Source organism: Trichosurus vulpecula, chromosome 3 (assembly GCF_011100635.1).
Source record: "Trichosurus vulpecula isolate mTriVul1 chromosome 3, mTriVul1.pri, whole genome shotgun sequence".
In the NCBI taxonomy this organism is placed as follows: domain Eukaryota; kingdom Metazoa; phylum Chordata; class Mammalia; order Diprotodontia; family Phalangeridae; genus Trichosurus; species Trichosurus vulpecula.
The window spans coordinates 158,291,752-158,304,864 of record NC_050575.1 but is presented as its reverse complement, the minus strand read 5'-3'; the positions used below and the strand labels follow the sequence as shown (position 1 = coordinate 158,304,864).

The 13,113-nt window shown below is 46.1% G+C and overlaps 1 protein-coding gene across 1 annotated transcript in view; it reads left to right on the top strand.

Moving 5' to 3' along the window:
• The window catches only part of TGM3 (transglutaminase 3), a 36,186-nt gene extending 27,258 nt beyond the window's left edge, over nucleotides 1-8,928 (top strand). Inside the window, exons 11-14 of the mRNA XM_036749856.1 lie at nucleotides 824-1,129; nucleotides 4,403-4,560; nucleotides 7,441-7,574; nucleotides 8,781-8,928. Coding sequence (XP_036605751.1) covers nucleotides 824-1,129; nucleotides 4,403-4,560; nucleotides 7,441-7,574; nucleotides 8,781-8,928 — 746 coding nt within the window. The remainder of the gene's footprint in view (nucleotides 1-823; nucleotides 1,130-4,402; nucleotides 4,561-7,440; nucleotides 7,575-8,780) is intronic.
• Nucleotides 8,929-13,113: the final 4,185 nt, after the last annotated feature.

Genomic DNA, 13,113 nt, shown 5'->3' with positions numbered 1-13,113 from the left:
GCTAAAGACTGAAAACAGGAGTAGGAAGTCCAGATCCCTGGGCAAACCCCAGCAGCTGACCTACATAGCCCCAGCCCCAGTGGGAGCCTCTTTCCACAGACAGCTTGGGCACAAAAATACAGTTGCCAGCATAGCTCTTGGCCCCAGGTGTTCAGCCTGCATCTCAACTAAAGGATGGGAAAAAGCCAAGAGGAGCCAACACTGCAAGGACCTGGCTGCTCTGGTAATCTGATTGACTCTTCTTCTCCCTTGAAAGCTGGAGCTGATGCTTCCTCCAGCAAACAGGAGAGGAGATTAGGGGCAGGGCCAATAATTTCATCTCCCTTCTTTCCATTGAGATGCCTTATTTTGTATGGCACTGTAAGGGACTGGGGCTTTACATTGGCTCACAGTCCAACAGTTACAACCTAAAATAGAGGCTGTTAGAGGTGGAGTGGCCTTTGGAACGTAGAATGTCAGGCCTGGAATTGTCCTGAGATGGGAAGTCCCTTAAGAGCAACATCTGTCTTGTATTGATGTTTGTATCCCTAGAGCCTAGCCCAGTGCTTTGTGGTAGAGTCTTTATAAATGTTGCAAACGTAGAATCTTAAAGCTGAAAGGAACCTAAATAGAGATTGTCCAGGAGTCTGACTTCCCTGTTTTACAGATGAAGATACTGAAACCCAAGGAAGGGAAACACCTTGCCCCAAGTCACCCAGCGAATCAATGGCAAAGGCAAGACTAGACCTCAAATCCTGCAGTCTGGTGCTCTTGCCATTGTTACAATGCCTCTTCCACACACCTAAGACTCCCTCCAACACCATCTCCCTCCTCCTTTGTACAGGTTCCAAGGAGGAGAGGGAGGTATTCAAGAAGGCTCTGCAGAAACTGAAGCCCAGCTCTGGGTTTGGCGCCACAGCAGCTGGGACAGAAAACCCAGTGAGGTCACCCAGCATCTCTGGGAAGTTCAAGGTCAATGGCGTTCTGGAAGTGGGGAAAGAAGTCAACCTGTCCCTGCAGCTGAAAAACCTGAGTGAGGACTTGAAGACCATCTCGGTGAACATGACAGCCTGGACCATTGTGTACAATGGGACTCTGGTACATGAGGTGTGGAAGGACTCCATCACAGCTTCTCTGGACCCTCAAGAAGGTAATTTGTGAGCCCTTTCCTTCATAATTTCCTCTTCTATCACAATATACAGTTGACAGAATTCTCACATGTATGTTATCTGAGGTGGTTTATGTGCAGCCTTACAAAGAAGGTGGGCACTGCAGAGATTATTGCCCCCACTACATAGGTACCAGACCTGAGGCTCAGAGGAGGCAAGCCACTTGCCCAAAGTCACTGCATTAATACTGTTCTAAAGAAGGTAGGAATGCTGTCCCTCTCAATGGAATGAAAGGTCCCTGAGAGCAGGGACTGCTTCACATTTGTTCTTGTATCCCCTGGACCTAGAACGATGCCTGGCACATAGTAGGTGCTTAAAAAAGGTTTACTGATTGCTTATTGATTCCATGCTGCAGGATAGAAAATAATAGGAGCTGGCTGTGGTAGCACGTAGTACAAGTCAAGAAGAGACCTGAAGGATTCCACATTGGCCAGATGAGTAAAGATGGAGAGAGAGGACAAGCATCGAAGGGCAAGATAATGATAGATAGATAGATAGATAGATAGATAGATAGATAGATAGATAGATAGATAGAATATAGATTGATAGGTAGATTAGAGACAGACTAGAGATGGATAGATGAATGGATAGATAGATATAGAAATACAGAGAATGATAGAGATAGAGTGCTATGTTGTCTCTCCCATTAGAGCTTGAGCATCTTAAATCAGGGACTATCTCACTTTTCTCTTTATATTCCCAGCACTTAGCAGAGCACTTTGCACACAGTAGTCACTTAACAAATGCTTTATTCATTCATAGGTAGAACATTGATTAAGCAGTTACTATGTGCTGGGTGCTGTGCTAAGCTCTAGGGGTATAGATCCAAGCAAGCCAGACAGAGCCCGCCCTCCAGGAACTTCTGTTCTAATGGGCACAGAGGGCTGGGGAGAGGGGCACACAGAGCAGGGGCTAGAGCCAGGGTGTGCCAGCTCTCAAGAGCCATTTGTTAAATTTTCAGGGTGAGCATTTACACCTTGCAAATCTTCAAATATTACAAACCAGGGCTTGGGTTATTTGCTTTTTTGGTCTAGATTTAAGAAAGTGATGGTGTAAATATTGGTAATGTAGATTAAACTGCTGGTTGTTAAACTTTTGCCAGCGTGCCCTTATCTGGGTCCTGCAAAATCAGACAGAAACTGACCTATCAGCACTGAGAGACCAGGGCCAGAGTCCAGGTCACTAGTGAGGAGAGGTAAAGATGGTCCAAGAGAGAGTGGGGCAGGCCGGGAAGTGGCCCAAGTGCTCTGAGGTTCTCCAATGAAAGGTTTTCTCAAAGTTGGGTTGTATATTACAGAACAATTCCTGAGCTCCAGGGGCCTCTGCCGAACCAGAACTACAGCATCCTTCTTCCCTGGGATCTGGTTGGGAAGAAACTATAGTAATAGCAGCCCTTCCCTTATACCTTCTCCTAGTGGCAGAATATCATAATAATAGCAAAAAATAGTGTTTTAAGGTTTAAAAAAATGACATTTTCCCCCACAACAACTGTGTGAGGTAGATAGTACGTTGTTGTTGTTGTTGTAAAACTTATCCCCATTTTACAAGTAGGGAAACTGAAGTTCAGAGATCTCATTTCATCCTCACACCAACCCTGGGAGATAAGTGCTTTTATTTTCCCCAATTTACAGATGAGGAAACTGAGGCAAACAGCAGCTAAGTGACTTGTCCAGAGTCATAAAGCTAGTGCCTGAGACTAGATTTAAATTCAGGTTTTCACACCCTCTCCCTCTCCTCTCTTTACCTCTGAGCAGCCTCCCAGGTAGGCTGGCCCAGAGCAGATTATAAAGAGTTTTAAATGCCAAGTTTAGGACTTTGCACTTCACCTATAAGCAATGGGATATTGCTTTTAAAGCAGCTGAATATTCTCAAGCAGGGGAGGAAGGTGCTTTAGGAAGTTTGCCTTGGCAGGCTAGATTGGAACTAGAGGCAGGGAGAGGGACAGAGTAGGGGGCTATTGCTGTAGAATCCTAGAATGCCAGAGCTGTAAAGGACAATAGAGATCATCTAATTCAACATCGTCATTCACAGATGTGGAAACAGGCCAGGAATGGTGAAGTGGCTTGATGAGCCTCGGAGGCCTGGTCTAAGACGATCATTTTTCTCTTTGCCTCTCTCAGGCATGGGCCTGCCCAGTCTGACTTTGGGGATTGTGTAATTGACTGGAGCTCTGTTTCCAGAGAGTACTTGGAGTAAGGGACATGGACCAGACTGATCCCCAGAGAAGTCTGACCCTGGTAGAGGCCCTGGAATATCTTTACCATCTGGCTAGGGTGGAGAGGAGGAGAAAGAAGAAAGGAAGAAACCTGAGCCCTCTCATCTTCTGGGGGAAATGGAAACAAAGTATGAAGCCAAGAGCACTGGACTAGGACCCAGTACACCTGGGCTTGAGGCCTATCTCTGCCATTAACTCACTAGGAAACCAGAAGCAAATTATTTCTCTCTGAGTCTGTTTCCTTGTCTATTAAATTGGGAATAATAACCCCTGCACTGCCTCCTTCACAGGGTTGTTGTGACAGTCAAATGTGTGTGAAGCATCTTGGGATCATAAAGTGATACATAAACCTGTGGCATTGGTATTACCCAAATGGACAGAATGCCCCAGAGTCCCCCCTACAGAGGAAGAGGGTGAAGAGCACAGACCCACATCCACCCTAAAACTTTGTAGTGAGACTAGTAGGCAGGTGGGAGGGTCTGAAACCAGTGCAGAAACTGCAGGTTTAAGCTTCATACCTCTCCTTAACCTGGTACCCTCAGAGTTTGCTTTGAGTTTGAGATATGCCATCCTGGCTCATGTGGGTTTTCCTGTTTAACTCAAATGTAACCTGTGGCTCCAGCCACTTTCTATGATTCTGGCGAGTGAGGGTAAGAAGGAGAGCATCACTCACAGGTTGGGCAGTCCTCTTGGCCCAGACATGCCTAGGCCCTGGGGGCTTACATGTCCTTCATTCTTCTCTGGGAAAGGGAGGGAACAACAGTGCTTTAGCTTCTGAAAACTCTCCCTTATGTGCCTGGCCTCTTGGGAGTTTGCTCAGCTTCTTTATGGTGGATGTCCCACCCTAATTCCAGGGCAGCTGTCAGCACTAGGTGTGTGGTCATCTCATCACCCTCAGGGAAGGAGATATTTTTATCAGTGATAAAAACTAAGAGGGAAATCACCCAAGTATTGACCAGAAAACATTTCACCAGAGTAGGCCAGCTTCATGTTCACCTCCCAAGAAAACACACACTCATTCATAGAATTCTCCTTCCAGAGATGGAGTACCCATTGAGGCTCACATACGCTCAATATGAAAACTTCTTGACGGCAGACAACATGATCCGCATCACTGCTGTGTGTCAAGTTACAGATGAAGCCGAGGTTGTGGTGGAGAGAGATGTCATCTTGGACAACCCTTCCATCACTCTGGAGGTAGAAGGATGCTCCTGCTATGGATTGGGGGATGTGGGAGTAGTAAAGGGTAGAGACCCTGTGAGTGAGGGTTAAGGGTAAGGGGACCCTCACCAATACATATACACACTCATTACTTTGAAATTAGTACAGCCACATCTTGAGGATGATGAAACCACTGCCATTTCCACAACCCTCAGTTCTTTCAAAGAAGAAAATCCTTCCTAAATATGCACAAAGCCAGGAAACTTGGTGCAGACATGACTCTTGCCTAGGACCTAGTCATGTCTCAACCCAAGGGTTTGTACTAGACTGGTGCCATATTCACATGCCCAAGGAGATAAATAACCATACTCCCCTTTTCCCTTCCCCTTTTCCTATGTCCCAACATTTACCAACCTCTTTGGTTCAAGACACATCTGTGAATTTCCCAGGTCACACTGGAGCCACACAATATAGGGGTAATGAAGGAAGCCAGGACAACACTCTACAGAGTAACCCAGTGCCCTGTTTGGGAAGCAGCTACCAGCTTTTCAGAAGCTTGATCCCTTCTTGACTACTCATCCTGCAAAAGGCAGACTAGTGCCCCATCTCCCTCAGGGGCTAGACATGTGGAGGCCTGCTGGCCCACAAGAGCCTCTGAGATTGTGTCTTTCCAAATTCAGTCTAAGCTGAGTCCTCATTCTAATGGAGGATTCTCTAGCTTGAAATGGGGTTTCCTCTCCAGGGACCTCACCTGTTCTCCCCAACCTATATATCTCAACAATTACTTATAGTAGAAAGAGATATTAAAATGGTAACACTGAGCAGAGTCTCATGGCCTGGGTTTGAAATCCAGTTCTGCTCCACACCACTGGTGTGACCTTGGGCAAGTCACAGCCTCCCACAGCTTCAGTTTACTCCCCTATAAGATGAGGGGGTTTAACTAGAGGGCATCTGAGGTCCCTTCCAGCCCCAGATCTGTGATGCTCTGAGCCTGTTTCTTCAGCTGTCAAATGAAGAAGTTAGACTAGATGGCCTCTGATGGCCTTTCCAGCTTTAAATTCCATAGGAATAGTAAGTTCTTAACACATATGTGGGACTTTACAACTTATAAAATGCACTTATTACCCATTACCATTAAAATACATTATTAGCATGGATTAATTGCCTCCATTATCTTCTTGGATCCTCAGAAGGATCCAGCTTAGGATGTAGCAAGGTATATCCACCCCCCTTACAAATGAACCTGAGACCAAGAGAACTGAGGATGCAGCATCCCCTGTGGGGTCGCCCTCTTAGGCAGTGGAAGTGCTGGAATTTGAACCCAGTTTGCATGACTCCCCAAGGGTCCCACCCTGTCCTCTCTGGAGAGCACTGAGGCACAAAGGTCTCATGGCCCTGCCTCTGGAGTCTGACAGCCACTGCGGAGGAGAGGTAAGTGGGGCCAGTCTCTCCCCTGCCAGTATCTGCAGTAGAGCCAGGGGCCAGCTGGGACATGAGCAATTCAATTACAAAGCCACCAAAGTCGTACAAGATCAGGGTTCTGTCCGTGGCCCCTGGAAAGCCCACCTCTACCATAGGGGACTCTTCCCCATATCTGACCAGTCTGTGCTGTGACAACATACAGGGGACTCCCCTCTAACCACAGATTGATTTAAAGGAGAGCCTGATGGGGTGACAAATGGACTGTCTCTGGCACACACTCATGAGACATGTCTGTTTCAGAGTAGTATCACCAGGTTTAAAGTCCCATTTCATCAACCCATCTTTTCCATACCAGTGGTCTCCAGCGTGGTTGTCTCATAGCACAATGTGGAACGCTACAGTCTCTGAAGAATATTTAAAATGAGGTTCCACAGCAAGCAGTAGAGAAGGACATGGAGGGTGGGAGGGGGGTGCGAGCCAGCTAGAACACCTGATAAGTAAGGAAACATCAAATAAAAGGATATTTTTGAAGAAAGGCCCAATAAAAAATGTGTAGTCAGGTAGTGAGAGTGAGGAATAAGCCTCTGTCCTCCACTATCACCAACAAGGTGTCAGGAGCAATCGAGGGAGGCCCCAGCATGTTGGGGGATCCCTCTGGCGAACGAGGAGAAGAGCAGGGACATGAATACATGGTGTAGTGAGGCACCAACAGGTTAGGCTGGCCATGGCATTGAGGTCACCGGTCCATTTGAATAGTTTAAACTCACATGTCATGTTAAGGGATTATTATTATTATTATTATTATTACATACATTAGTGCAAAATATTATCAACCAGCTTCCAATTTTCTTGAGTCAGTGTTCAAATATTTTTCCCAAAGTCAAATTGGGAGAGGAAGTAGAGCATAATAGAAGGAACCCTGACCTAGCCACCAAGTATCCTGAGTTCTTTTCCTGGCTCTGTCATTATCTCCAGGTGACCTTGGAGAAGTCAGTTCTCCTCTCTGGGCCTCAGCTTCCTCATCCTTAAAAAATAAGCATTGGTCTAGCTCGGTGGTATCAAACTCAAATAGAAACGGGACCACCAAAGATCTCAGAGGTCCACAGGAAACTTAGAAACCTCATATTAACATTATTGATGTTGTATTGTATTTTAAAATTTATTTTGTTAAATATTACCCAATCATCATTAAATTATTCCCAATTACAAGTACAGTTACTCTAGAGTGTTGCCCCTGGGCCTCACTATGGATGTCTGTGGTCTGAATGACCTCTGAGAGCCCTTTCTGCTCTAATGTCCCAAGTTTCTAAATCTAAGTCAGTGGCAGAGCTGGAATTAAAAGCCAGGTTTCCTGACTCCTAATCATTTCCCCAACACTCCACTGCATCTTACACCATCCTCTCACCTCTGCCTTCTAGGTCAGGTACAGAGGAGCAGGTACTGGTTGGGCTAGGGAGATGATGCCATAATGTAATCTACATCTTTTCTCCACAGTTGCTGGACCAGGCCAGAGTGCAGACCCCTGTAAATGTGCGTGTTCTGTTTGCCAACCCCCTGGATGAACCAGTGAATAATTGTGTGCTCACGGTGGAAGGCAGTGGTCTCATGCGGGGCAACCTCAGGATTAAGTGAGTTTTGGGGGCCTCAGCCCTGGGCTAGGACTAGTGTGATTCAAGAATCCGGTTTGATTAAATGTAATGTGATTGGAGGGCCTTTGTAGTTCCCAAGGCTCAGAGACAGTGCCATCCTTAAGGTGTGGCAAATTGGGGCCTGTGTTCTACACCCCTTCTCCTATCTCCACCCTGTCCTTGCCAATTCCTATAGAGACCCAGGGGTTATAGCCTGTGGGACAAGGGTGGGAGGGAGGAGACAAGGAAGCCGCACCATCCAGCGGGCACTCACAAAGGCCTGAGGTGCTGGCACATAAACACACAGAGTTCTGGGTCCCACCAGATCTAAGGCTGGGTTGCCAACTTGATCTGTGACCTCAGGCAAATTACTTCTTTCTTCTGGTCCTCAATTTCCTCCTCTGAAGAATAGGGACCTATAAAACACATAGAATAATATAACCATCTCCACGATACCTTCAAGTTCCAAAGTCCTGTAACCAAATAGAGACTTTGTTGCCCCCAGGCCCCTCACGGGACTAGGCGTTATTAATTCTAGGAGGGACTGGAGGAAGAGGGCCCAGTGACAGGACACTTGGGGTGTCCTCCAGGCTCGCTCTTGGTTCGGGGCCTCAGGACGGAGTGGTTAGGTTTGTTCTGCCCACACGCTGAGGACCAGTGGGGAAGGGGCTTCAGCTCACCACACAGAAGATTTCTAACATTCCCAGCAATGAAATGAATGGTCCCTAGAAGCACCAAGTTCCTCATCACTAGAGGAGTTTTGGCTTATTTTCCCAAAAGTGGAGGAAATCTATGCACTTAGTGAGGGTTTGGACAAGGTGACTTCTGAGATCCTTCCAGCTCTGAGTCAGTGACTTGGGAGGCTGTCACCAAGTCCTGCTCCTAACTTGGCCGCCCTGCAGGGATGTTACTTGGGTGTCACCAACCCACCAGCCGTGAGAACTTAAATCATAGAAGATAAGACATCAGAACTGGAAAGGACCTCAGAGATCACAGTCTGTCTGGGAGGAAGAATTGAGGAGGAAACTGAGGCCCATAGAGAGAAGTGACCTGTCCAAGGTCACATGGCTGCAATGGCAGAGAGTCTCCTGACTTCCAGTGGAGTTCTGGCCACAGCTGTGTCACCCAGGTGACATGTGATTGCAGTGGCTTGGTCTCTTTTCTCCTGACCTCTCCTCATGATTCTTGCTTTTCTCTTCCCTTTAGGGTGCCATCCCTACGCCCTAAGGAGCGTTCCAACTTCAAGTTTGAGATCACTCCCCTCAGGAGCGGCACCAAACAGCTGCTCATTGACTTCTCCTGCAGCAAGTTCCCAGCGATCAAGGCCTTCCTGTCTGTCGATGTGACCGAATGAGGAGGCTGGAGCTATCTGCTGTACAGCTCCCCTCCTGCCTGGATGGACTGGGGTCAAGGGCTTCTGGAAGCAGCCATGTCACTCAGCCAGGGCTGTCCTGCCTGGAAAGCCCACCCAAGACCCAGGCCGCTCACACACCTTCCCTTCTCGCAGACATTCTTTCTCACATACGCATCCTTTCTCTAGCACACACATCTACACCCTTTTTCATATACTCTTTCTCTCTCTCTCTTTCACACCTACTTCTTAGGCGGTGTCTGCAAAGGCTGCACCCGTTTCACTTTTGCACATTCCCCAGCAGGTGATTCCTCCTCAGGCTGCCCCCTCTGCTTCTCCTCTAAGCCTTTGAATTGTACTCCACTTGACCATTGAAGTTTCAGGGTAGAAATAATAATAATAGTCCCCGTAATTTTGACTCAATGCCTTACAGTCCCCCAAGCTCATTGCTGCTTGTAAGTCTTAGAGTTTACAAAGGGCTTTCACATCCATTGTCTCATTGGATGCTTTCAGCAACCCCATGAGGGTGACAAGGTAGGGATTTTTATCCCCATTTTACAGATAGAGAAATTGAGAGTCAGAAAGATTAAGCAGCTTGCCTATGGTCACACAGCTAAATGGTGGCAGAAGCAGGATTCAAACCCAAATCTGCAGATCCCAAGTTGAGGGCTCACTCCACTGTATTTTTCCCCTCCCTGTCATGGAAGAAGATGATGTTTGGATTGTTTGCTGACTTGAGATGAATGTTTGTGCTATGTCTGCTATACCTCAGGCATGAGGGTTTGGGGGATATAACCTGCCACAAGATACAACTCCATACATTGAATAATGATAATAAAAAAATGTTATACAACAGTGATGTTGAAGGACATCCTACTCTCATGCCTTCAGAGGAAGGTGCTTCTCATAACCTTCTCTATCACCAAGCTTGGGCAGAGTTAAGAAGCCCAGAGATCTGCCCCCATATTCCAGGCTTTCTAGCACCACTACCCTCCACCTCCATTTCTACTCTCTCAGATTTCTGTAAATCAGTTTGATGGGTTGTAGCCTCCTGGCCAAAGAAGGACTTAGAACATAGTAAATGAAAGCTGGAGGAGACCTTAGAACCCAAAATGTCAGAGCTGGAGAAGATCTTAAAAAGGTAAAACTGGAAGAACCCTTAGAGATGATGTCGTCCAACCTCCCCCTTGTGGAACTAGGTCTAGGGAAGAGAAGTGTCTTTTGTGGCAGAGCCAAGAATAGATTCCGAGTCTCTAGGCTTTTGGCCCCAGGGTTCTTTCCACTGAGGGAATAAACCAATGGGGAGCTCTTCCCATATAGAAGGAAGGGAATAGAGGAGATTTTGTCTCCATCCATGGAAGGAGACCATGGGTTGTCTCCAAGTCTAGGGTGTTTGGGGATGTGACATTATAGTAGACATTTTCCTTCTATTTTTCCCAACTCATGGGGCTATGAAAATGATAGAAAGAGGTACTGCCCCTGCCTAACTGAACCATCAGCCTCATGGCTCAGTGTGAGCAAAACAGACAAGCCAACCAGAAAAGGATAAGAAATAAACACAGGTGGAGAAGAACTTTCACTTAGACTAGTATCTAATTAGTTCAGATTAGTCCAAAACCCATCATCACTTCCAAGGACTAGCATTCTCTGTTATACCACCCAGCAGATGCCCCCTCCCCAATTCCAGAGCACACTCATGATGTTCACTCGTTTCAGTAAAGTATTTAACAAGAAAGATCCTACAACTGTAGACATTGGAGCGTAGTAGAGGTGGAAGATACCTTAGGAGAAACACCTTGAAGAGACTTTCAGACATAGACTGTTAAAGCCTGAAGGAACCTTAAAAGATGCAATGTCAGGACTGGAGAGTACAGCATCTTGAGAGCTGCAAAGGACCTGGAAGTCCAGCTGGTTCAACCCATCCTATAGAAATCCCTTCTGCAACATCCCCAACAAATGGTCATCCAGCCTTTCTTCTGCTGAGGGAGGACTCTGCCGCTCCCAAGGCAGCTCATCCCATTTTGGCATAGTCCTAATTGTCCCAGAGTTCTTCCTTGCATTGAGTTGAAATGACCCACCTTGCAATGTCTGCTTATTCTAGTTCCACCCACTGGAGCCAAAGAGAATGTGTCCAATTCCTCTTCCACGTGACAGTCCTTCAAATGCTTCAGGGAGGAGCCAGTGGTCATATCCTCCCTAAGTCTTCTCCAGCTTAAATATTTCCAGTTCTTTCAATTGATCCCCATGTGGTATGGTTTCCATTCCCTTGCCCACCCTAGTCCTACTCCTCTGGAGAACCTCCAGCTTAAAATGCAGAATCTAGAACTTAACACAATGTAATATGATGATAGGACAGAGAGCAGCAGGGCTGTCATCTCCCCTGTTCTAGACATGATGTCTCTACAAAAACAACTTCAGGTCAGAATTCTTGGCTGCCGTGTGGAACTGTTGACTAAGCTTGAGCTTGTGGTCCACTAAACCTATGATCTTTTTCACACAAATTTTATCCAACTACACCACCCCCATATTGTGTTTGTGAAGTTGATGTTTAAATCCAAGTGTAGGACTTTATATTTATCCCTGTTAAGTTTAATCTTAGTAGATCCAGGCCATCATTCTAGCCAAAAAAAAATTTAGGTTCTGATTCTGTGTTCCAATGTGTTAACTATCTTCCCCAGCTTTATGTCATCTACAAATTGGCTAAAAATGCCAGTCTATGCCTTTATCCAAACCCCTCATAAAACTGTTAAGCACCATAAGCCCGAGGATGAATCTCTAGGGTATTTCATTCTAGCCCTCTCTCCAAGTTGACGTTAATGACCACTCTTTTGTTCCAATCATTCAACCAGTTCTAAATCTACCCCGTTGTGCTATAAGTTAACCCACATCTCTCCCTCTGGTCCACAAGGATAACATGAGAAACTTTGTCAAATGCTTTCTTGAACTCCAGACCGACCATATCTACAATACTAGCCTCATCTACAAGTCTTGTCACTACATCTAGGACCTGTGATTTCATTGGGGTAGGGACTTCCTCCTCTGATACAAGTCACAACTCATCAATAACTTACAATCTTGGTTGCTTGGTTGCTTAAGGCTCAGAACTTGCCCATGGTCATGGAGCCAGTATCAGCAGCAGGATTTGAACCCAGGTCTTCCTGATTCCAAGTCTAGTATTCTGGAGATACTAGGATATGGAGGAGGGCCTGGCGTGCTACGGTCCATGGGGTCATGAAGAGTCAGACACAACCAAATGACTGAACTACAACATGTCATGATGCCTCTCCAATTAGTCTGATAGCCTGTTCAAAATAGGTAATCTGACAGACCTATTCTTGTTAAAGCTATGCTGCTTCTTAGCAATCATCGCTTCCCTTTTTATATGCTCACAAACCATTCTTGTAATAATACATTGCAGAACTTTGCCATTAAAGTAAATCTCACTGGTTTATAGTTCATAGACTACCCTCTTCCTTTTTAAAAAAATGGTTTTCGTTTGTCTCCATTTGCCCAGCAGGGTGTGCCCTCATCAAAGAAGGTGCTGTGCTCTGTGAGCAAAGCAGAATTGCATTATCTCAAAAGAAACATGAGATCTTCAGATTTGGAGACATCTCCCCTCCAAATGTTCTTAAAGACTGTGTGTACCCGACCCGTGGTAGAGTCGTTTGAGCTCGCTGATCAGCCAGTCAGACACTCTGTACCTTGACCCAATAGAGTGATGTCATTCTGGTCCTCTTTGACCACAAAGGATGACCGCCTCTGCCACGGCCGCCAGTCTGGAGGAACTAGTGATCGGCAGAAAGCGTTATTTTATTCTGGATGTCTTTAATTTATTCAAATACTTCCACATTATGTTCTGTGGTGATCACAGCCCAGATCATCACAGAAATAGTATTACACATAATCAATATTGTACTACCAAGTGGAATGTGGATCTCTGGTGCATTGTGTTAGTTACTCATCATCTGTGCATTTGTGTGCAGATATCTGAGACCTGTCCTGTTTACTGTGATCTTTTAGAGATCAGGAACAGCCGTTCAATAATCTCACCTGCCAGGTTTTCCAGTGCCCTGGTGTATAGTTGGTCATGACTCCAATAACTTGAACAGATTTAGGTCTGGTTGGTGTTCTCTTGCTGTTGCCTCATTTAGCTTGGGTTTTAACTCTCAGCTAGACTTGTAAGCGGTC